Source organism: Chionomys nivalis, chromosome 20, assembly GCF_950005125.1.
Source record: "Chionomys nivalis chromosome 20, mChiNiv1.1, whole genome shotgun sequence".
Lineage (NCBI taxonomy): Eukaryota > Metazoa > Chordata > Mammalia > Rodentia > Cricetidae > Chionomys > Chionomys nivalis.
This window is the reverse complement of record NC_080105.1, coordinates 54,620,852-54,646,829: the sequence shown is the minus strand read 5'-3', so window position 1 is coordinate 54,646,829 and position 25,978 is coordinate 54,620,852. Positions and strand designations below refer to the sequence as shown.

The 25,978-nt window shown below is 48.1% G+C and overlaps 1 protein-coding gene across 3 annotated transcripts; it reads right to left on the bottom strand.

Annotated features, from left to right (window-relative positions):
- Window positions 1-305: 305 nt before the first annotated feature.
- Tdrp (testis development related protein) lies at window positions 306-24,520 on the bottom strand. Of its 3 annotated transcripts, none has more exons than XM_057752104.1 (4): window positions 24,443-24,520; window positions 23,987-24,196; window positions 3,508-3,605; window positions 306-2,679 (listed from the first exon to the last, which is right to left on the bottom strand). In XM_057752104.1, the coding sequence occupies exons 1-4, from the start codon at window positions 24,482-24,484 to the stop codon at window positions 2,334-2,336; spliced, it is 696 nt and encodes a 231-aa protein (XP_057608087.1). In that variant the 5' UTR covers window positions 24,485-24,520; the 3' UTR covers window positions 306-2,333. The 3 variants fall into 3 exon arrangements, with proteins under 3 accessions (XP_057608087.1, XP_057608088.1, XP_057608089.1); XM_057752105.1 differs by having other exon boundaries at window positions 24,011-24,196; XM_057752106.1 differs by lacking the exon at window positions 24,443-24,520 and having other exon boundaries at window positions 23,987-24,228.
- Window positions 24,521-25,978: the final 1,458 nt, after the last annotated feature.

Below are 25,978 nucleotides of genomic sequence, written 5' to 3'. Positions count from 1 at the left end.
GACCAAGTTGCTTAAGGGAGTACTTAACTCATTAACTAAGGGCAGCAGAACAGATGCAGCCCAGGGCACCCCGTGCCCATCACTCCCCAGGTAACGGCCTAATATTGTTAGCTCAGATAAGACCCATGTGTGTAATTTCAGCACAGCACAGCTGTGAGTGTCCTTACGAACCGGTGGATTGCCACATCTTAGAAGGAAGATTACAAGGTCAGGGAAGCAACTGTCAGCTCTCACAGATCAAGGAGACAGACGCATCTTTTCGTTTTTTCTTTAATCCTTAGCTTTAAGGAAGACTCTATCCCTCCCGGAGAGCCAAACACATTCCTGTTAAAAAGACCAGAACAAATACTAGGCAGAGACTGTGCCTTCCCTGGACCGGCCCCAGAACCACAGCTGCATCGCACACTGCATCAGAATAGAGCAAATTTACTTGAAGAGATTTTCTCCTGAAAGCATACCAATAAATATTTGCACTAAAAATCTCAAACACAAGATACTTTAATTCGATACAACAGAAGAAAAGTTTACTTTAGTTAATCTTTCTGTTAAAGAAACACCAAGTCTGGCGCACAGTGCATCTTCACCTTCCGAAAGGCGGCAGTGTAAGGGTCATGTGCCACCACGCACCCTTGCACCCAGGCACACGGGCAGAGCTGCAGGCACTTAGCCCTCGACACAGGCCCAGCGAAGGCAGAGGCTGTGTGTCCGAGAGCTCGATCCCTATGTTCTCAAGGCTTTGGATTCCTGGGCCACAGGCAGGCAGCCAGACAACCCAGGGGCTGCTGCTGTGGGTGTCAGCATGAGCTGCTCTTCTGTCCTCACGTGCAGTTACCCCTTTTGGAGACAAGAGAGTCAGAGCCCATGCCCTCAACTGTTTACCTGAGAATACTTCAAGATGTTCTAGCTCTCATGCTACAGTAGAAATTACACACTGTGCATCATGAATCAAAATCTCCATAAGTTCACAATCTCTAGGTGTTAACAATTTTTTATTTAAAACCATGTAAAGCCCTCTCAAAACTCATTAGGTAAACTTATTCTGTTTTTCGAAACTGCACAGCTCAGGTGATGTGTGGACAGGAGGATGGGGACAGGTGGCTGGCTAGCGAGGCGGCGGACAGACATGTGGACGGACATACCTAGCAGACTTGTTCCATTAAAGACACAGATGCTCTGACACCATGTATGCATCGGGCCACTCCACTGTGCCACAGGAGACACTGAGCGGGACATCCAGGTACACGGAGCAGCGCACTGCTCACATGGACAAACTCAAGGGCAGTGCGACGGGAGGCTGTTCATTTTTAACCCAAAAAAGAGAAATACACCGCCTCCGTCAGAGCACTGTTAACTGAACAACAAAAGCAACGTGCACCAGCTGTTGCTAAATGCCCCCTATGGAGGTACCAACCCTGCCAATCCACAGGCCCACAAGCAGGGACAGTCAGCAGTGTGAGACAGGCAGAGCAGGTTGGGGGAGGTAACACTTCTTACAGGTTTAACGTCACTCATAAAAGTATCTCATTTTGAAAAACTAAACCTCTGAGAGTAATAGAAAAGAGGCACTTCAGTAAGTTATACATAGTCTTAACCCTACAGCGAGCAGGTTGGTGTTTTCGGGGCACAGCTAAGATTATTGGGTGACCGGAATTCACTCATCTTTAAGTTTGAAAATCAACATTTTTTGAAGAAAATAAAGATCCCGTATTTAAAAGTTCAAAAGCAAAAATAAAATTCCATAAGAGAACCCGTTGCCACCCAAGCTCACACTGGAGGTTACTCCACCTCAGCAGCAGGCGGGCCACTCAGAACGCCCTGACATTCTACTTCAAGCCACCTCAGTTGCTTCCAGCATCCAGATTCTGTTTCGCTTCTGTCTTAATAAGGGAGAAATGAACCTGTTGTTAAGCTAAACGGCCATCGCCTCTGGGAAATGCTCTTGTGTTCTGACAAGGGGAGAAGGTACCACTGAGGCCACGTTCACACCCATATCACCACGCGCATGTCACATGCAGGGACAAGATGACCGAGGCTGGCGGGAAACTTAGAGGAGGCTGCGAGTCATTGTTCTGTCTCATGGGACAGTGCTGGCGAAGCACACGTTCCTTCAACAGACACGCACCCAGGGGGCAGGTGTTTCTGCAGTCAGGCTATCGCATGTTCCCAGGAAGCCGTGGTGCATGTGGGTCACTGAGCACAGAACACAAGCGACTCAGTGGATCCCTTTCTTTGACTATGAGAGGGCTCAACAAATGAATGGCACACTAGTAGAAGGCCACCAAGGCTTGGCGAACCCTAGAAGCAACACGATGTCACAGTGAAGGTCCGTCAGCTCATTCCACCTCCTCACAGGTGTCTGTGAGGTGGCCCTTGCTCTGTCGCCTGATGCTGACCAGCTTCCCTGCTGAGCGGAGGCTCCAGCGGGAGCCGCTGGCCGAGTTGGCCAGACTGGTGTACTTGGTGGAGCCCTTGGTATCATCCTCCCAGCCGGACCAGGATGGGCAGCTGCTGCTCCCGTCCTCTATGTCGGCTGCCACGTCCTCAGCAGTAAGTTTCGGGGGCTCCCAACCTTCGATCTGGTCTGGTTTTTTAGGCTGGGTGTTCTGCTTCAGAACCAAAGTGTCCCAAAATCCTGATTTCTTCTCTGCCTTCAACTCCTCTTTTAGTCGTAGATTACTTCTGTAGGTGAAAAGTTCAGGTTTGGTCACATGGTGAGCTCATCAAAATGCTACTTTGATAAAGTCCTTTTCTAAAATCCTTAAAGTACTCAGAAACGCAATAGAAACCTGGGCCTAAGCTTGATATAAACATTAAAAATCATGGGAAACTTAGCCAGTATAAGCTCATAGAAGCCGCACTTTGACTTCCATGCAGCATGAGCAAAGGACCGATTCCCAGACAGGAGACAAGGAACCAGCTCTCGGAGGCTGGAGGAGGGAGCACACAGGCAAACCAGGCATGAAAAACCAAGGACCAGTCTAGGTTATAAATAAAGGAGAACTCTACTCACTAAGTGGGTTTTCAGCAGGATTGCTCCTAGAGAAAGCTACTCTCAGTAGCAATTTAAAGAAAAGGAAGTGCTCAAGACTTCTGTCGTGAAAAGGGAATGGCGGGTATGGAGAATACATCAGTGTCCTGACTGACTGTATGTCAGCATCACTCGGGACACAGGGGTCCGAGACCTAACGTCACATCACCGAAAGACCAAGAGGACCTTTTGGGAAACCATGGCTCCAGCGCTGCAGGAGCCCTGCATATGCCTCAATGAGGAAGAGCTGACACCCACGGCCGTAGGGGGTCCTCTGCCCGGAAACACAGCTGCAGGTTTCCAAGACGGCCATCTTACTATCAACAGGAAGGAGTCCCGTTGTATTTTCACCTCCAAATGCACTTCCAACATTCTGAAGAATTTATAGCATATTAATATGACAATATCCCCTCTCGTTACCCAGCACTCTCTGCTTTGCTGGTAAAGTTACCCGCTCGAGATGGCTGCTTGCGACTCACCCTTTGGACTTGGGAGATTTGGACGTCTGGATCAGATGCTGTTCATCATCTTTATTAAACAGAGAAGTTACTTCTTTCCAGCCTCTGAGACTTGCTCCCTGAATAGGGGAAAGGTGAAGAGACACATCACACCTGATGCCATGAATTCACAGATCTCAGTTTCCTACCCCACAAGTCAGTCTACGGCTCACTGAGGGCGATACACACACACACACACACACACACACACACACACACACACACACTCACACACACACACACACACAGCCTAGATTAGTACCCTAAGGCTGTGGATAACACACTAACAAACAAGGCCTGAGCACAGTAAAAAGATAATAGGCGACACGTGTCAGGTGCCTAACACGACTGGACCTGCATTCTGGGCTTTGCCATAGTGCACTGGCCGTGTGGTTACTCACACCATCACCACCAACATGGAAGGAATGTGTTCTGCTGGTGACCATGGCTGAGACATTACTGGCAAAGGGCATTTCCAGCCCTGTTACAATCTCATTTACATGTTGACAGAAATGCCCGAGGCCAAGCACACACTATATCCTACCTGCACATCCGTGTTTCAGGAAACCACATCCTGGAATGTGCTAGCCAATATCATGTTTTGCTTGTGGAAGGTTGTGTTAAAGAAGCGTAGTTATGGCCTGAGGAAGATTACAACACAGGAAGGAATCGGGTCTCTGACATCAGGTAGCCTGGCACTGAAGGGGACTAGGGCTATTTATAGAGCGTTATCAGCCCCAGCCTCCACAAAGACAAACTTTGGAAAAGAAATGATATTTTTATTGATTTTGGAAATATCCTGTTATACCATTTCATTTATGAAACCAGGATCTTACAATGAAAATCACTGTAGATTTATTTCCTAAGTGACTTACCAGGCGGAAAGGAAGAGGCAGAGGCCCACGTTCCCTGGGGGTCTAACTGTTGCCCCACATCATCAGCCCTGCTGGTTTGAGTACAGGGAACTATCAAAGGGCTCGGTAGGCTTTAAAATTTAAAATGTTAAGAAGGAAATACAGAAAAGGGACTCATGAAAATGGAGCTGAGAGGCTGTGGAGACCTCTGGTACGAGACAATGTAATATAAATGTTCAGTGAGTCCTTCAAGGCATACTTTTGATGGTGGGAAACCATCAAAACGTATCCAGGAACCACAACTCCGCTCTCGGCCCCTTGCCAGTCTAGACCTTAGGAACCCCCTCTTGGCAGGGGTCTGTCTCCAACTGTCAGGCCCTCCGCCAAACCCATCGGGTTAGGATCCTAAGTGGTGTACCCATGCCAAAGGAATCACTACAGCAAAAAACGAAAGAACCTAGGAACGGGACGCCAGTTAACCATTCCAGGTGCCTACGTAGATACCCAGCGAGCAGCGAAAGTTATATAGTGCTGAGGAGGCTGGTGTTGTGTCCTGCGCTCCTCAGCTCCGGGTGAGGGCGCTACATTAGTCTCCATGAATCAGGAATGGAGTCCAGACCTCATCCACTGTGCCCAGCACCAACTGACCCCAGAGTACCTCTCTGGAATCGAGTCAGAGAGCCGCAAAACAAACACTGTGACTCCCAGTGAGGACATTTGACTGAAGCAGCAGCTATGACACACAGGGAGCCTGAAGCAAGTTTTGGGGGGTATTATGTTCACCAAGCCCAGACCCTCCCGTATGGACCCCACGAAGACAAACCTCCATCAAACCAGGCCAGCTGACTCACTGGCTTGGCCCTCCCCAGCCGGGGCTGCACATTCCACTGCTCCCTGACCATGGTTGCCAGGGAGCTGCTCTGCATCAGAAGACAAGCCAGCAAGAGAGGGACCTCAGGAGCTTTGCTTAGCACCCAATGCATGCTTCCATTGGCATTATTAGGACGGAGCCTGCAGCCAATGGGATTTAAACGAGTAGCCTCGATGAGGGACAGTGAACAAATGCAGGGAAACTATACCCAAAGAGGAAAACTTCCTAGAGACCAAGCGAATGGAAAAGGCACTCTTCAGGAAGGCCGAGCGATGTTCCTCCCCCAGAGTCTGGAGAGTGAACCACAGTCAGAGAACTGGAGGGGTAATAGGAGGTCGCAGCTGTAATGAATACAGATAGGTTAAGGAGGACAGTGGCCAGCTGTGGGGCAGCTGTGGGGCAGCTGGAGCCTGCGGTGTTTCCTGCCCACCTGCCTATTCAACAGCTAAAGTTTTCTGACAGCGGGCCTTCCCAGAGCCCTCTGGTGTGACTTCAAGTATGTACCATGCCAAGGGCGGCAGAATTTACAGGCAGAGCAGACTGGCTTAGGCCGCACTGGGCTGGTTTCAAGGCCAGAAGTCTCCTCCCACTTCCTCTGGCCTGTTAGCATTCTTATTTATCAACTCCACAAACATTAGAAAACCCCCAGTCATAGTTTTCTCAACTCTCAATCAAAATGCCCGAAGTCTTAGGGATTTGGACTTTGAAATTCTCTAAGTCTCTTTTCAGTGAGGGACACCCTTGTCGTGCCGCTGAACACTGTCCAAGATTGCTAGCTGGCACACTCAATGTGGTGTCAAGTCTGCCCAGGCTGAAGGGGTTATCCACGTTTATTAAGGTCATACATTTTCCTGGATTTGGACAAAAAGGGACTCCAGAACTCACTGCTGATGTTTTTCCCATGGGTTAGTTCTGTTTTTTGGAGACCCTATAGCAGCCGGCCACATCTGCACCACAAGCAAGGATCAGATACTAGTCAGTGAGGACACTCTGGGGAAGAGTTGACCCTGAGGCTTAAGCGCCATCAATGCCCTAGACACCCGAGGATACTGGGCAAGAAAGAGTCTCCCAGGAGTCAGGCATCCTACAAAGAGCAGACAGAAGCTTGCAGCCGGGTCATACCTACTCTGCCCCATGAGAAGATCGGTATATACATTAACTCACTATGATCAAACATACCAGACAAGAACTTATACAAAGTTACCAAGGCACCAATGCTTTCTGGTTCCCGTGCAGGGTGCATCCCTCAAGGAGCAAAGTCTGGATTCCGCCCCCAGTCCGAAGGCTAAGTTCTTTATACGGCAGTGAACCCTCCATCGTAGCTCTGGGAGTGGAGCATTAGCCCTCCCACTTTCCACTCTGAGTTAAGAGCGCATGGCTCTAACCACACATCAGTACCCAGCATTCCTGCAGAGCAGGGCAACGCTTCTGACTCCCTGGCCCCGAGCTTCTCCAGAGGGTGGAGGGATATATGGGAGCACAGCTCTTTCTTTCTTCTGAGTCCCCCACTACTGTGGTGCAGAAGTTTCTGGATCCCTCAAAGGCCATGCACTCTAAAACAGCACACTCCAACCTCCATCTAGCGCAGACTACTTCCATCTATAGCACCGTTCTCACCTGTCACCTGCTGTGGGGAGCGGGGTAGCCCTCATCCTCAAGGGCTCCAGGCAACCCCATCCCTTGGATCTTGTGTTCTGTGGATCTATGAATCCTCTCTCAGCTTATGTGACTATCAGTGGCCCAGTACCCACAGCCCTGCCGCAGTAACTGTGTGTTCTGTGAGTCAACTCAGCAACCAAGGCACCTCTCAGCCCTGCGATTCTCCTCCTCCACAGCCCACACACAGGCCGGAAGGGTTTCTGAGGTGATGGATCTTGACCCTTTCCACTGCTGGGGGCAGAGATGACGTTGCAATGTCCTTGATCAGGCTAGTGGAACCTGTCTGCACTGCCTCAGTGATCTTGGAAGAGCACGCCAAGCCCAGACACCTCCCCTCTGTGAGGAGCCTTCCCCGGGTTTCAAGCAGGGAAAACCTCACAGGAACATCCCACAGATGTGGTAGAGCGGGTGGCCTTGGGTATCAGAAGATGTTCAGGGGCTTAAGACATGGACATGAGGTGGAGCGTACCTTGGTGGGATAAATGGATACCCTCCACTGTGTGGGCCACTAAGAAATTCTCTTCTGAGATCTGTCCTTTGGCTACTCTTTAGGGAAGACATGACAAACCTAAGAAGCAGCCTCCAAATCAGAAAATCAGTGACAATCAAAACCAGTGGCAGTGACAGCCAGCAAGGCAAGAAGAAAGGAAGGCCCCAGAAACAAGGGAGGGAGTCCCGTCAGGGTAAGGGAAGGCTGGTTTCTTCTAGCTAGTCTTCAGTCCGAGTAGTCGGCCTGACATGTGGGAAAGGAGGGACACTCAGCTCACTGGGACTCTTGCTGGAGAGGGGAAGCCGAGGGCCTTGTCAAGGATGCAGAAGCACCCGGGGAGAGTCCTGCACATCCAAGGATGCATCATGAACACAGGACACAGGGAAATAACCAAGAAAGTTTCAAAACCGATCCCAAGGGAAGTAATGAGTTCCAGGGCTATGCAGAAGCACAAAGCCAGCCAGGACTCAGAATTAGTCTCTCTCTCTCTCTCTCTCTGTCTCTCTCTCTCTCTCTCTCTCTCTCTCTCTCTCTCTCTCTCTCTCTCTCTCTCACACACACACACACACACACACACAAAACTAAACTTGTTTTCCAAGCCCTGCTACTTATATCTAGTGCCACCACTACATCACCAACAATTTCAAGAAAATATTCCCAGGTTACTCAAAGCTCAAAACAGTTGCATTTCTTTGTTTTCCCGCAGATACGAAACTCCAGTTTTAGGGGGTTACTATTTCAGTGAAGCATATCTGAAGGCTTCATCCGCCACAGGGGGATTTAAGTTGCGCCCCCTTCCTGAGACCTGAGGGTGGCTAGCAATTCGTGCCACCGAGCATGACAGGCCCATGTGGTGCCTGTCCATAGAGTACCCTGTATCAACCCCCACTTCTGACTATGTCAGGATGGCAAGACAGCGCTGCAACACTGGATAAAGGCAGTTGTGTAGACACTCTCTCTGAACATGAGCACAAGTCCAAGTGGGACGCAAACGTGATGCCCTAGTCATCCTGTGAGTACCACACACCTCTCTCACGCCTAGCAACGCTATCGACAAAAGTAACTTCATGTTTATCCTCTGGTGTGTGTGCACTTTGAGTCTGGGCCTTTCACGGGAGGCAAGCACTCCGCTGATGAGTTATAGCCCTAGACATTTTTTCCTTTTTATGATAGATTCTCACCAAATTGGTCAGGCTGACCTAAAACTTGCAATTCTCCTGCCTCAGCCTCTGAGCAAATCACTCGACAGCTATGCACCATGTTCCTAACGTAAGTACGTTTTTAAGATATTTAAGTTCAGAGGTTGGCTGGGAAGTCCTTGTTAAGCCTCATGGTCCCTCCCAGTTGTTACTATGAAACATGGACAGCCACGACATCAGACACAAATGGCTCCCAGAAATCTTCTCTCATCTGAAGTTCTGATTTCCACAGGTTCCCTGGGGTCTATGCAAATTACATGGAGAAATCCAGAAATACAGTCACTGTTTTAAATTATGCTTGGCAGAGTAACGCAGTCTCAAGCTGCTGCAATCCATCTCACCGGAGATAGGATCACCAATTTCTCTGGCACGCCCATGCTGTATGTATTACCCATCAGTCCTGGGATAGGATCACCAATTTCTCCAGCACGCCCATGCTGTATGTATTACCCACCAGTCCTGAGATAGGATCACCAATTTCTCCGGCACACCCATGCTGTATGCATTACCCACCAGTCCTGGGATAGGATCACCAATTCCTCCGGCACGCCCATGCTGTATGTATTACCCACCAGTCCTGAGATAGGATCACCAATTTCTCCGGCACACCCATGCTGTATGTATTACCCACCAGTCCCGGGATAGGATCACCAATTCCTCCGGCATGCCCATGCTGTATGCATCACCCACCAGTCCCAGGATAGGACCAGCACTTCCTTCGGCACTCCCATGCTGTATGCATTACCCACCAGTTAGGTTCTCCGTTATCAGACTGACACAGCATGGTATTATACAAGTAATCCGTTTTACTTCACTAACCCCGAAGGACATCAGTAGTCATGCTGCCAACTTATTACTTAAATTGATACTGATCTCTTGCTGTGCCCAATGTGTAGTTGTTGTTGGACTTTCTTTGGGATCGTCAGTCTCCAAATAATGACACAAGGCTTATTATTAATTACGAAAGCTTGACCTTAGTTTAGGTTTGTTCCCAACTAGCTCTTAGGACTTAAATTATCCTGTCAATCTATATTCTGCCATGTGGCTTGACTGTACGTCTGACTTCCTCAGTGTCTCGCTGGCATCTCCCCCACTCCTAGATTCATCCCGAGTTACTCTCTCTGCCTGGAAGTCTGGCCTAACCTCTCCTGCCAGCTACTGGCCATTTAGCTTTTTATTAAACCAATCACAGTGACACATCCTCATACAGTGTAAACCCCGCAACAGTAGGTTAAACCCTATCACAGGCACCTGCTGGCGGCCTTGGGAGCTCCCCCGGGACTGGCATAGGAAGGGATCACTGCTCATATACTTCCGGAGGATGCGCTGGTCCCACAGTCACGCCTATGTTACTACACTTCCTTGCATAGATGTCCATGAGGTAGGCACAGACACCCAAGGAGCTAAAGCTCCAGAACTTTTCTATCCAAGACCTCTGTCTGTCATCACGTCTGCAGGGAGCAGATACAAACACACCTTGCAGCTTGTTCTAGGGCACTTGGACCAGTTGTCCGGGGATGTGGAACATTAGCCTCCAAGAACAACAGCCATCATCTTCATCGAAGCAGCCCTGACCCTCAGAGTTGAGCCTGTTGAGGGTTGACACTTTCTTGTAGAAGTAGTCATTGGATGACTCCCACTTGAGATTCTGGTCTCTCCCTCCTGCATCTCCTCGTCAGCTGTACGTGATTTTACCCTAATTGTTCCCAGCCTCATGGTCTCAGAAAGCACTGAAACACATAGTGTGGAAAGTTAAGTGAGGAGGGGCTCCATCTGGGCAGCCGGCCATGCTGAGTCATTCATGCTGGGATGGGACTTCTCTGGAGTCACCCATGCCTATAAGGGAGCTCAATAAGCAAGCCTTCCTCAGACTGTCCTGGGTGTCAAGAGCTGCCAGCACCCTTGTTCTTTTCCATGGTCAATGTGGACAAGATTGTCACTGTGGGAGCGATGTTTAAACCACAGGTAGGCTGGGCCACCTACGCAGTCAGGCTGCTTGGTCATGATGCAAGAGAGATGGCCAGGTTCTGGATGTGGAACTCAGATCATCTTAGGCTCAAAGACTCAAGTTAGTGAGAAACGAGTATTCTGGGGAAATTTAGGATTCTAGGTCAACAGTGAAATGAAACTCAAGGCCTTTTTATCAGAACCGGAGTATCAGGCTACCGGATACTTTTCACGAGACCTTGGCCAGCTCGGAACATCTGAGAAGAAAAGGCCGCAGAGTCGGATGGTCCCAAGACTGATCTCGCGGAGCTAGGGTCAGAACAAGAGGTAGTGCTGGACCCCAGGCGGAGAAGGCTGTTTCCAGGATCCCATCTACTGAGAGACACAAGCGCACACTCGTGTCCGGGGTCATGGACTCTCAGTCAATGTGAACAGCTCAAGAGGGGAAAGAGCTGTGGCTTCGGATATGAGGCTTGCATTAGGATGCTCAACAGAGCAAGCACCTGAGAGTGTTGTGTCCTGCTTGAGTGTTTATGGTTGTGTGTGTGTGTGTGTCAGACAGGCAGATACACACTACGAGAGAGAAAAAGAGAGCAAGAGAGAATTCTGCAGCCAGCCAGTATCTCTGGGAGATGAACAAGATGGCTAACAGCAGAGAACTGGGGGCCTGGAAAACAGAAATGAGGGACAACGTGATACCCTTGCCTGACTGGCGATCACCTCTCAGGCCATTGTGTGGAAGCAAAGTAATTACAGCACTTCTTAGCAGAGGCCTCATCTGGCCAACAACAAAAGGACGTGGGAGCACTGGCTCTTTAAGGGCAGACCCTGCGAAAGGCTGTCCTAGTGAGGGCGTCTATGGCCTGACAAAGCACCATGACCAAAGGGCGAGCTGGGGATGAAGGGTTGATTTGGCTTACACTACAGCATTGCTGTTCATCACTGAAAGAAGTCAGGGCAGGATCCTACAGACAGGAGCTGACGCAGAGGCCATGGAGGGTGCAGTTTACTGAGTTGCTCAGCCTGCTTTCTTAAAACCCCAGGACCAGCAGTCCAGGGATGGCACCACCCACCATGGGCTGGGCCCTCCCCCACTAGACGAGAAGATGCTGGATCTCACTGAGCATGTCCTCAGCTAAAGATCCTTCCTCTACTGACTCTAGCTTGTGTCAGGTTGACATGCAAAACCACCAGTGCACGGGTACCGGCTGAAATAATCCATGTCTAAACTTTAGCTGCGGGCACAGGGCATTCACTCACAGTACCTACTACTGTCAGCCTGGGGCGGGAGGGGCGGGAGGGGCGGGAGGGGCACCTGCAGCAGGATGGAGCAGTGGTAGTTTCTTCTCTTCTGAGGACAGAGGGACACAGGCGACCTCGAGATGCAGTTAGAGATCACCACCCAGATAAACAGATCAGGAAAGGACCAAATATACAGATGTCTGATAATAACCCACGGAGGCTGGGACAGATCTCGGGGCATCTTGCTCCATTAGAAGCAGTGAGATGACTTCTGGTTGAAGGTGGACATGGGTAGCCCCCAGTCACAGCAAGCGTCTTCAGACTCCATACTGTAGAGTGCTGGTGAGACCCCAAGGGTGCGAAGGAGGGTATTGTATGCAGAGAGCTATGCTGGTCAGGTGAGTACCCTCGGGACCAAGCAGACAGAACTGGTCTATGGAACAGCATTCTACACCACAGGTAGCATGGGAATTAGAGAAAGACAACAAACAATGGCAGCCGTGTTTGTAATCCACAGAGTACAACTAGTTAAGGAAGCAGGAATGCGGTGGTGGTGGCAGCGGCGGCGGCGGCGGCAGCGCACATCTTTATTTAATCCTAGCTCTCGGGAGGCAGAGGCAGAGGCAGGTAGATCTATGTGAGGTCAAGGCAAGTCTGGTCTACAGAGCTGTCCTGGAACTTCAGAACAGCCAGGCCTACACAGAGAAACCCTGTCTAGGGGGACGGTGCGGGGGTGGGGGGTAGACAATTACCCACAGAAAGCATTTATTCAAGGCTCTAGAGCAGAGAAAGCAGTCCACGAGAGATACTGCTTTCTACTGAGTTATTCAAGGTGAACAGAGGTGCTGGGGTTTGCCTGAGCCCCTGTCCTGCAGCGAAGAGACTAAACAAAAACAGGATGTGAACAGAAATAATCAGCAAGTACTTCACGGAAGCTTAGACTGGGGACAACAAAATGGCTCTTCTCAAATCCCAGGCTTCTGTGTTGCTTATAGAAATCTCATTCTGAGAGCAAACACCCTCAGATCAATAATAACCCAGGTTGTTCCAGGGCATCTCCAAGGTGGCCTGGAGCAGGAGCAGCCCCACAGGCTGTCACAGAAACCCACCATCACCCCAGAATCAGAGGGATGTCCTGAGGCTCAGGTAGTACCCCCAGTTCCTAGGCCTTGGGCTCCTAGCAGACAGCTCCCGGATGTGGAGGCCCTTCACCAGCATACAGTCCTCTGTTGGGGTGGGGGGAAACTCTGGTCTTCCTCCTGCCCATCCCCCAACCTCCCAGTAGGAACACTGTCACAAGGCGGAAAAAGAAGATTCAAACTAGCTGCTGCTCCCCCCTCTCCCCCCAGACAGAGTTTCTCTCTGAAGCTTTGGAGCAGTCCTGGAACTCGCCCTGTAGACCAGGCTGGCCTCAGATTCACAGAGATCTGCCTGTCTGTCTCTGCCTCCCGAGTGCTGGGATTAAAGGTGTGTGCCACCACCATCTGGCTTACTTTTTCAAGAAACCAGTGTTCTAGATTTCTCTTTTCTTTTGTGAAAGGAAGTGGAAATTGTTCAGTAGCACAGTGACCAAGTAAGATGGAAGAGGAATGCACATGAGTGCCAAGGACAGACAGACAGACAGATTTACGCAGATCCATCATCCCTCTGCTTTTCCCAGTCATTTCTCTCATTACTCAGAACATGGAAATAACTAGGAGGAAGCTAAGCCTACAGCTCTCACCCATCCTTACAGCTGCCAAGGCTTCGGGAGTTTGCATACCCTCTTGAGCAAAAGTACAAGCCCAAAGCCCAGCCTCGGAAGCTCTTGCTCTCCAGAGGCTGGTCTCTAGACCAGTCCGGCAAGCAAGTCAGAAGGAGCTAGGACCACCCCAGACCTAGAAGGCCTCCTAGGGCTGTGCCCCAGGCAAGAAATAAACCTTCCTTGCATTTGATCTTTAAACTGTGGACTGTCTGCTTTTCGCTACATTAACTGCCTGGGAGACACACACAAGGAACGGCAGCCACCTTTGGTAGCGTGTGGTGAGTGTAAAATGGCAGCGATCTGAAGGTTACAAGGCTTCACAATCAGAGGAAGACTTGCCAGTCTTGGAAGCTGGAGTCAGGCATCTGGAGGAAGAGGACCAACAGTAGTGGATTTAGGAATGAGCAACACCGAGTCCGGAAGGGAAACCCTCAGATGTCCATCACAGCCCCCCATTGCCTAGGGCCAAGGCAAGGCCAGCACTGCCGGCTGGGGAGCTTCTAGTGATCATAAATATTCTCTGAACAAAGCATTACGCAAATAGGTCTGGCTGATTTCACTAGGAGATAAAAGGAGAAAGGAAAAGGATCCAGATTTCCTGGGCTTAAAACAATAAATTGAAACTGCTGGAGGGCGTGGGGTCGGATGAACTGGAAAGGGCTGCAGTGCCAGGTAAGGCGGAAGCAGAAAGAACAACAAAACAAAACAGGAGCACGGAAACCCAAAGGGAGCAGATCTGGGGACCAAACAGGCCTGGCAAAGGAGAGATTATCAGGCAACAATATCAACAATGGGAAGGCAGGAAAGAATGAAGGACCCCAAACTTCTACCAATAGCACAAACTTCACCAGACCCTTTGGTAAGGACCAGCCCACACCTTCAGCACTGATGATGACCAGAGCTCTCTACAGAGTGGAGCCCCAGTTCTCTGGGCCACTCTGGTAGGAGAGCTACAGTGAGCTGCACAGGGCAGAGCTGACCTGCGGACGGGCCCACCCAGCCTCCTTTGCAGCTCTTCATCCCATGGTCCTGTATTCCTAGCCTTTTTTCACCTTTGCCTGAAGATGCATGGAGAGTATTACTTAGTTTCAGTTTTCTAAATTAACTCACTTTCTTCACTTGCCATGTCTGTGTGATCTATCCCTGACAGAGTCTGCTCACTTTGCCTTGGCAGAATCCTTCCTTTCCTCCTGCAGTAATGCCACTCATATGCTTGGCCGGGACAGCAGTGCCTGAGCCAGCCACACTGAGCTTCCTGCTCTAGGCAAAGCCAAGCTCCATCGCGCTTTAGGGCACCCAGGCAGGGACTGGAAAGGAACAGAACTTAGAGCTGCAAACAGAAGGAGGAAGACGCTTACAGAACTCGACACCCACAGCAAATGGCAGAGACCAAACACAGGCTGTGCTTCTTCTCCAGGCTTCCTTGTGCAAGATTAAGCCAGTTCAGGACACAAATAAACTGTACTCTCACAAAAAGAAAAAAAATTCTAAGTTCTATTCTCAGTGGCTTCTGTGAGAGATGAAACTAGGAATCAATTACACTAAAACTTTTACTATTTGCAACGACAATATTATAAAGAGCTAGAACATGAACCTAGCTGTAATGTAAGTCAAAGAATTCAGTTGAGTAAAAATGCAAGGTAAATCATATCTAAAACACGGACCAAAGGTAGCCTATGTTTACAAACCACAGCAATAACCTATTATTACAAGATGAACTCAAAAAGGGAAGGTGTGCACATTCATGCAACAACAGAAGAATCAGGAATATCACACTTCTTCAGACAATCCTCCACGCCCTCGAAAAACACTGAACATGGGCACAGCAACCATGGCAACCCCCATCTCCACTTCTTAAGAAGACTATTGTAGAGCCAATGGTGACTAAGCATGCCAGCCCTGGGTCAGAGCTGGGCCTGAGACCTCTCACAGGAAACACACAGCTGCAAACACTGAGGGAAACAGAAGACTTCAAACCAGAAGTTTAAACTTCTACCTTAAGATCTGGAAAAAGAAGAGCAAATGAAACCAAAACGGGCAGGAGGGAAGAGACAGAGATTAGCACAGACGTGAATGGGTAGAGAACGATGCAGGAGAGAGCAGCAAAGTCAACGTTTTTCTAAATTGAAATAAAAAAAATGTGTGTGAATGCTGGTGGCTTGCACCTGTGGTCCCAGCTACTTGGGAGGCTAAGGCAAGAGGATCAGTTGAGCCTATAAACTCAAGATCAGCCTGGCTAAATGGATAATCTGAATCAAAAATGTATCGACAAAATGGACACATTAAATTAAACTAAGGAAACGAAGATTCACATTGCTCAGATGAAGAATGAGAAAGGAAACATTACTCCAGAACACATTAAGTAACTGAGCATTAACAGATAACGAGACAAAATGGGGAAGATCCTGCACACACACAAAGGACCAAACGTGACTCAAGAAGAAATCGAAAATCTGAACAGATCTAAAACAAGCAAAGAGAGTGAACTAGCAAAGACTAAACAAAAACAAACAATCAACTGCCCCCAAAGAAAACACTAGGCCAGCCTTGTTCAACACTGGTCGACCAACTATGTAAAGAATTAACAGTAATTCTTCAAAAAGTCTAAAAATAAAAAAGGAACATTTCCTAATTCATTCTGTGAAGATAGTATTACGTTGATACCCAAAGCAAAGAAATCACAGGAAAAGACAAATATAGACCATATGTCATAAATATAGACACAAAAAACCCTCAACAAAATGCTAGTGAAGTGCCAACTGAGGCGGCGCACACCTTTAATCCCAGCACTCGGGAGGCAGAGGCAGGTGGACGTCTATGAATCTGAGGCTTTCTGGTCTATATAGAGAGTTCAGTGCCAGCTAGGACTACACAGTAAATACCTGTCTCAAAAACAAAACCAAACAAGAACCTAAAAATTATTAAAAGCATCATGCATTTGGTCAAGTGGCTATTCCGGAATGTAAAGTTGGGCAAACATCTGGAACCCAATTATATACCATAGCAAGAAAATAAGAAACAGAATTCACACGGCCAGATACAGAAAAACCATGACAAAACCTACCATCTTTTCATGATTAAATACTCAGCTCTAAGCTTGTAATGAACATTTAAGAAACCCCACAGCTGGCTTCACACTCAGTGGTGAAATATTGAAGGCCTTCCCTAGGATCAGGAACAAGAAAGAAGGCTAGCTCCTGCCATTCCTGTTCAGCAGTAGGGCAATTAGTCAAGAAAAAGAAACTAGGCAACTAGATTGCAAAAGAAGTAAAACTGTCCTCAAGCGTAGAAGCATTATCTTTTTACAACTAATAAAAGAGGTAAGGACATCAGATATTCAATCAATATATAAAAATATATTGCTCTTATACACCAGCAATGAACAATGTAAAAATCAAATTAAAGCTATTTCTGATTGTATTAAAATAATATAACTAGAAATAAAGATGGCAAGATTACATAGTTAGTCTAGGAAAATCACAAAATATTTTCAAGTTTTGTGAGATCTAAACAAATGGAAAAAACTCATCTCATATTTTATGAATCGGAAGACTGAAAACACTGCTTAAACAGCAATGTTCCAGAAGCTGATCTACAGATGATACAGTCCCTATGGGGTATCAGCTCCTCTCTCTGCAGTGACCCGCTGCTTCCAAATGCACATGGCATAACAAAGCATTCCAGACAGCAAAATCAGCCTAGAAAAACAAGAACACATAAGAGCTAAGGTTGCCATCTCAAGACGTGCTACAGCAGAAGGGGTAATCAAGACTGAGGTCCTGGCACATGTGCCCTGGAGGTCCAGAAGAGGTGGCACGCACGTGGCCAACTGACTTTCCAGAACAGTACCACGACAAGTCATTAAAAAAGGAACCATCTTTTCCACAAATGTGACAAGTAGCCACCATACCAAAGAACTCAGTGGGCAAAGAAGAAAGGACAAAGAATCTGACAAGCAATGAAGGTGACCATGGTGCCGGATTTGGAAAGCGATTCTCAGGAGAGATATTCAAACCAGAAACAAGAACAACAACTTAAAATGTGCTTCAAATGATACAAAGAGAATCGAGAGAGCCTGCTGTGAGAGAAGTGGCTTCAGAAAGATACAGGCAGAGCAGGCGACTTTCATCCACAATGTACAAGAACTTTACAGTTCAACAATAAAAATATGAGTCACTCCATCTTTTTAATGAGTCAAGACCAAATAGAAAGTCTCATCAAGGAAACATTAAAAAAAAAAAAACCAAAAAACCCACAAGGCTTTCAGAATCCTCACACACTGCTGGTGGGGAGGAAATTGGCCCAACCTTTGAAAGAGGATGGTAGTTCCTCAATGACTGAATAGGGAATCAGCGTAGGGCCTGTGCTGGCCAGTCTTATGTCAACTTGACACACAGACTAGAGTTATCTGAAAGGGGGAACCTCAAATGAGAAAAATGCTTCCATAGGCTCCCAGTGTAGGGCATTTTCTTAATTAGTGATTGATGGTGGGTGGGCCTAGCCCATGTGTTGGGAGCTGTGAACTCCCCAGGTCCTGAATTTCTGGTAAACTTGTAATGCTTGCAGCTGCTCTGAGCATGAGACCCTCAGGAGTTCCTGATGGCAGGGGAGTGGTTTCTGGTGGGTTTGGCTGGGGCGTGGCTGTCAGTTAAGGATCTCTATGTAAGTGGCTCTGGTACACAATAAAGGGGGCAATCCTGTTTCAAGGATGACCCGTGTCTCTGTCTGTGTGTCTTTGTGTGTTTCAATCTCCAGCCCCTTGCCCGGTTCACGAACTGTAGAGCGCAGATGGGCATAGTGCTCTACACCCACGGGTGGGGGGTGCCATCCCTGGGCTGGTGGTCCTGGGTTCCATAAGAAAGCAGGCTGAGCAAGCCATGGGGAGCAAGCAGGTAAGCAGCACCCCTCCAGGGCCTCTGCATCAGCTCTTGCCTCCAGATTCCTGCGCTGTTTGAGTTCCTGCCCTGACTTCCTTTGAAGATGAACAGTGGTGATATGGGAGTGTAAGCCAAACAAACCCTTTCCTCCCCAAGCTGCTTTCTGGTAGCGGTTTCACTGCAGCAGCAGAGACACTAAGACGGGGCCCTTTTCAAGCGTTGGGACATGGCTCCAGAACTGAGGTCACCAAAAAACCTTGTCCACAAGTGGTTATCCCAACACTCTGTGTTCCAGACAGTTAGGAAGAAACAGCGCAAACGGAGGATAAAGGATGAAGGAAGCCCAGTGGCGTACTGAGCGGCAGAGCAGATGGAGGGCTGATTGCGATCCACCACAGTACAAGAGGCCAGCCACAAACCCCACAGGATCTCATGATTCCACGTACTTGAAATTCCCTAGCAACTGAACTGTGGGGGGAGAGATGGAGAGGCAGGACTAAGGGTGACAGCTATGAAGAACAGCGCTCCTGCAGGTTCTCAGACTGACTGCACCCGTGAACACGTTAAGAACCATGGCACCGCCATATTTCATGGGAAAGCAGAATGTTATATAAATGTTATCTCAGCCGTGCTTCTAAAAGAAAACACAGGCAGGCAACTGAAATGCTGAGGGGTCCAGACCTCCAAAGGCTCTTGCTCCAGAAGTCACACAAAGTCTAGAAAGGAGACTACCAGAGTCTTGGTGTGGCAGTGTGAGCCAGTCATCCCAGCACTGAGGAAGTGAGGTTGGATGCAGAAAGAGGGAGTTCCAGTCCGCCCTGCAGGACGTGCAGTTTTAGGCCACTCTGGCCTCCTCGACGTTTCCTTGTTTTTACTTCCACAAAACTGCGAAGAAAGCAATTTTAAAGTCCGACGCAGTAATCTCAAGAATCCCAAGAGACCTAATAGATATTGGCACATTTATTTAACAATATTAAGTTAAATTAGAAAAGCAGGTTATAGGAGAAGAAGGATAATTATGCCTTGCTAACTTTTTACATGAAGACTCATACAACATAAATAGGAAGAATCTATAACACTTTAATCTTGGACTTGGGACTTCTAGAACCCTGGGAAGTAAGTGCTTGCTGTGTAAGCTATCAGCTTATCTTTTTGTTGAGGCCACCAAGATGGGGCAAGACAATCAATCATATAACACAAAAACAGAAACAGACGAAGAATGAAGAAGCACTTGGCACTGATAGAGATCTTCATCTGGTACCCATAGGTTGACCTTGCATTGGCAAGAACTTGCATTTGCTTCTGTTTATGAAAGTAGCTCATGGGAAATGGAATGAAGGGTTAGCTACAGAGGCACAGGGGCAGGACAGAGTGAGGACTGCATCCTATCCAAGGGCTACACTCTTTACATTTTAATCCACCAGAAAGGATCCCAGCATTGGCTTCCTGGACTTAGACGTCAAGCCAAGCACAATGTTACAGTTTGCAATCCTCCATCCATCCCAGATCCACACCAATAAGTGTCCTATGAAAGAGCCCTTGGAGCACCCAGAAAGGAAGGTGTGTGCCATCTGGACAAAGACAGTTATGCCAGTTCTTCCCATCATCAGATCTAATTTTTTTTTTTTTTTGGATTTTTCGAGACAGGATTTTTCCATAGCTTTTGGTTCCTGTCCTGGAACTAGCTCTTGTAGACCAGGCTGGCCTCGAACTCACAGAGATCTGCCTGCCTCTGCCTCCCGAGCTGGGATTAAAGGCGTGCGCCACCACCGCCCGGCCCATCAGATCTAATTTTAAAATATCCAATTGGTTGATAGATTTATTTCAATGCATGTGAGAACACCTGAGCCTTCAACGAATTAACCTGAAATGTGTCATAGTTTCCCCAAAGCTTGTTTGTAAGGACATTAATTTATAGGTGGGAGGAGCCTGTCAAAATGGTGCTGATGCTGGACACTTCTACATCCCCTTGTCTGTATTACCACAAAACTGGATGGAAAGGAGTTTTAAAAACTGACTCAGAAACCTCACAGTCTTTGAGGAGAGACCTGATTAAATAAATAGATACTGGCACATTTGTTTAACAACATTTGGTACCACAGAGTCTTGAGCGGATTTCAGCTGGTGGTGCTAGAACAGGAAGTGTTTCGTGATTCTGCGTATCCTGAGAGAGAGCAATTCAAGACACACATAAGTGTCTACAGCTGAGAAGTAAATGCATGTTTCTGATTTGCATACATGTTTAATGGATATAAAAAAAACTTAATAATGCATCTGTTGAGACAGAAAAAAGAAGTTATGGCCTGACAACATTCAGAAATCTTGTACTATATGCATCATCAACTTTAATATTTAAACACTAGATTTATTAAAATATATCTCCCCGTATGGAATGGATGCAATACACAATCCTCCTCATAAGCCTCACTGAATTTTATATTGTATTTCTTACATATTTATATTGAGATATATTTTAATACAAACAGATGTTTCTTTTCTTTTTAATCTTATATTTTCTATTTCAATTATAATTTTTATTTTTAACATTTCATACATGTAAAACAATGAAATGCAATATCACCCATTTCCCCTCTAACTCACTCATAACCACCAACACAGTCCCCTCCCAACTTTATGTCCATATTTTTGACAACCCACTGAAGTTTAATTAGTGCTACCCATGAGATGTTTACTTTCAACAACAACAAAAAGCTGATAATCTAAAGAAGTTCAGAGGATTTGTTCTGACGTGTAAAAACAAACTGTAGTAGTGAATCTAAGTGCCCCACACTTCACACTTACTCAGAACACGGCAGTATACTACACTGAGTGTCCACACTTCACACTTACTCACGACTTTTTCTTCAGAGCAAACACGCACACAGTCAGAAGCTGACCATAGTTGTACACCCTGCTTTTCGAGGAATGCAGAGGGCAAGCAGGGCTGTAAACCAAGCACGTTCTAGAATCGGAATGCTGCTCTCCACGGGCATGCTCCAACACTGAACTCTCTCTAAAGGGGAGGGAGGAGTCAAAGGACTAAAGTGGAACATCAGAAAATGTATTTTAAACACAAGAGAAAATGAACGTCAATCCTATCCATTATTAATTCCTATTTCTCTCCACTTTAAACATTTTGTAGGTAGCAGTTTTATGATGGATTTGTCACGGGTTTTAAGATTTCATTCTAAGAGATGTTAGCTTTGGTCTAAATCGATGCTCTTGAGTTCCCAATCTATCTCAGAACGTTAGTTGCCCCCATCTGGCTGTATAACCTAGGTTGGTTTTGATTTTGTGATCCTCCTGCCTCCGTCCCTGGAGTGCCAAGATTATATAGGTCAGCACCACCCAGCCTAGCTACCGATTTTTCTACAGCAACATCTTTTCAACACATTATAGCATAGGCATCCTTAAAATGCAACAAACAAAGCCACAAGTCACAACTGGACGATAGCAGGCACTAACTTAGATGGATGCTAGACATAACAAAGGCTTGCACCATAAAAAAGATAATTGATAAGCTGGACATATCAATGGTGTGATATCCATGAAAGAAATAACTGGTAAGCTGGATTGCACTGAAATTAAAAACTTCTACTTTGAAAGACACTGGAGAGCATAAGGAGGAGGAGGAGGAGGAGGAGGAGGAGGAGGAGGAGGAGGAGGAGGAAATGTTTGAAGACATGCAGCTGATAAGGGATCCTTATCCAAAAAAGTCTTCAGACAACCAATAACCAGATGTAAAAATGGGACGAACGCCTTAAAGGACACACAGATGGCAAATAAGCATGAGAACAGATGCCCCACATCTTGGTGGGGGTTAAGATTAAAAATCACAATGAGATACCATTATACACCGACTGGAATGTCCAACATCCAGGAGCACTGACGTACCGAGAGCAGGCAAAGACACGACGACGGTGACTCCTCACCCACTGATCGTGGGAACCTGGGGTGGGGGAGATGGCATAGCGGGTGAAAGTGCCTGCTGGGCAAGCCTGATGACCAGAGGTCAATTTCAGACACAGAGCTGTGCATCTGTACTTCCCGCACTCCCATAGGAGATGAGGGGCGGAGGCAGGAGAATGGCTCTGAACCCCTCTGGCCAGCTAGACTAGAGTAAGCGGCTGAGGTGGTAAAAACACGAAGAGAGACCCTGCTCAAGAAGGGGAAGCAAGAACCTACTCTCTAAACCTGTCCTTTGACCTCCACATGCATGCTTGCCCGTACTTACAGAACAGAACAAAATGTGCTCTGGCCAGACAGCCCATCAGTCCCATTCTTGATAACTTAAATAGGCCAAAATGGTTTCTACAGAAAGCCCACCCTGCTCGTTTACAGAGGCCTTGGTACCAACTGTCCAAGCTTGAAAGAAAAGGCGACATCCTGCAGGTAAATGGGGGAACTGGTCTGCAGAGACAACGGGATATTATTCAGACCCCAAAATAAATGTAATATTGAACCATGAAAAGACACATGAAGCAATCTTAAACACGTATTACTGACTAGAAGATAAGCAAATATCTAAAGACCACTAACAGATGTTCATTATTGCATTTAAAAGTTGCTGTTCAGCTATAAAAATTTGGAGGCTAAGAAAAAGTAGGTAAGCACTAGGAACTCCAAAAGGTAACTTCTCAAGTGTAGATCCAGACAGAAACCATAATTAAATGCCTACAGTCATCAACTCAAATGTCTGTGAGTTGGCAATGTTACTAAATTCCCAAGAAATGTTTTAAATGAAACTTCATTCCTAACAACTGTTATTTTGCTCCAACTGGGGAAGAAGCAATTTCAGGACTATTTCCAAGTTCTCAAAAAGAAAGATTTATATCATCCACAGTTTTCACAAGGTATTTCAAAAAACGTAACAAAATAGCTCTGTGCTTTAAGATTGGCTTATTTTGTGACCCCAATTTCATAGTACAGGAAAGGGAATGAAAACCGCACTGAAAAAGTGGGTGGGGAAGGTTCGTACAGACCCACCTGGGATCACCTTAATTAAAAAATTCTAGACATTCCAGGCATATCTCTACACTTGTGGGGCCAAAGCCTTTTCTGTAGAAAGGACTCTGATCTCTTCTTCCGGGGGAGGGGACGACGTGGGGGGGGGATCAAAAGCTTTAAAAAAAGGGAATACGTGTTGTGCAAATAAATATTTAGCACACTTTGCGTTTGCTACTGTCACCAAAAGCTTTTTCTTGCGAGCGAACCGCCGTCCCGGGGAACCATGATTCAGGGCTTCTGTTTCTCCCACCCCGGAATAGAAACACCTGGCCTGGAAGCGATCACCCCGCGTCCCTGGAGTCCCAGGAGGAACCCTAGAGCCCTTGGCAGCTCAGCGAAGGGTAGTGCCGCCGGCCAGTACGGAAAGTACCCCGGTTGCGTGTCCCGCGGTAATCCACACATGCTGGCTCTGGGGCCCGCGACCTGCAACGATCGGGCCACTAATCCGAGGAGCCCTGCGGGACCAGCCACCTCATAGCCCCGAGAAGCGTCGGGTCCCTTCCAACTCCTCACTTGGCGCGCGTCCCCCATGCACCTGCACCTCGCCCCCGATGCACCCCGCGGCCCGCACCTGCGCCCCCAGGCGTGCCCTCACCGGCGCCGGGGCAGCTGCTGAAGCCGGCTGTGCCCCGCGCAGCCCGTCCTCCTCTTCGGGGGGCTCGTCCAGAAGCACACGGCCCCGGCTCAGCTTCCACATCTCGTGTGTTCGGCCGCTCCACTCAGCGTCGCTCCCGGACTGGGGGAGGACGCTCGACCCGCGGCTCTGGGACAGTGCGGAGGACTGGGCGGGGAGGGGCGGTCAGTTGCGGGTGGCCGTCCCCTCCCCGCCCCCAGGCCCGCCCCCAGACCCTCCTCCAGCCCTTCAGCCGGCTCGCTGAGTCCCTCAAGTCCCCTGCCCCCTGGCCCTCCTCCACCCTGACACTCAGCCAGTGTCCCCCTCAGTCTCTGACCTCCCCTCCCTCCCCAGGACCGCCCCAACCTCCTTAAGTGGTCCCCCCAGGGTAACCCAGCCAGCCAGGTCCTTTACCCAGGGACCACGAACCCCGGGCCCACCAAAAGCACTTGACATTTCCCACCAGTGACCCCTGGACCCCCGGCTCACACAGCCCGATGGGCGGGGTTCATCTCGGATCACCAAGGCAACGCTGAGGTGGGGCTGCACAATACGCATGCTCACCCGGTTTGTGCTACGGGGGCCGAGGGCGGGGCTTTGCAGATCGCAGGCTGAGGGACTGGGTCCTAAGCTGATTCTAAAAGGTCTATGAAATATTAATGGATATGGGCCACCGGAGGAGGGGAGGCACCTGTGATGGCTACTAGGGAAAGAGAACTGTTTCTGGTTAGGCTACGATCACTTTCCGTTGCCATGAGGTCTGTCCTGGGCTTACTTGGATGCAGTGATGGACAGATGTCAACCAGAGTCCAGGGAAGGGTCCAGGGCCCCAGAAGAGATGAGGCTGGTGAGTTGGCAGTGTCAGTTGGACTTGGTCCTCACCCTTGACTTCCCCTGGTCCTCTTGCACAGACCGTCGTCTTTCAGGGTGCCACTCAGACTGCTGCAGCCTGAGTTCTGATCCTCAGCAGAAAAAAACAAAACAAAACAAAAATCTGAGCGAAGTGGCACAGCGGGGTGCGGAAGACAGGAAATACCCAGAGCTTGACGTCCAGCCAGAGTAGTCAATCAGTCTGTTCTGGGTCAAGAGATCTTTAAAGTGGAAGCAGGGTGGTGGTGGTGGTGAATTCGAGGCCAGCCTGGTCTACAGAGTGAGTTCCAGGACATCCAGGGCTACACAGAGAAACCAAACCCTGTCTTAATCCCCCGCCCCAAACACACACCAAAAAAAGCAGAAAGCATTAAAGACACCGGTTTGACTTCGGGCCTCACAAACACTTGAATCATACCTACACTCAGTCGTACACTAAACACACATAAAAATAAATAAAATTGTCCACAATTGTTATGTTCTTGTGAAAACAAAAACCCCAAGTACTGTAAGTAAACTAAGAAATTCCTTCTTCATGTTCTTCTTGTTAAAAGTAGACAGAGCCAATAAGAACCTTTTCAAGTCAGCTCGGGCCTGGCTTGTCTAGGATAACCTGGGGCTTGCAGCAACAAAGAACAAGTAGACACAGGCTACTTTCCAATAAATACAGCAAGCAAGGAAAAAAACAATGCAGGTGGTCCAAACAGTCATTTACAGAGGCCACACTGGTTTCCTCTGAGGCCATATCTGTCAGAGTCAGGACTGTCCCCAAGGACTGAGAAGACCCAAAATGCTCTAAATTCTAGAACATTTTAAACAGCACTAGGCACCTTTGTGGACGAGCAGGATGGGTTAGGAGTGGAGAGGCAAGGAAGTAGCCATGTTGGTCCTGTGAAGGACTTCTCTCCGGCTTCACAAACTTGATTTGGGTCGTTCATCCCCTCATCTGTGCGCCTTGCTGTTGTCCAAGTATGCAAGAGGATGATTATACAACATCATAAAAACAACCTTTAGACATGCAAATTCATTTTGGGATCCAGAAAGATCTTGGCTAAACAACCCTTTCCTGAATGTCCCCGT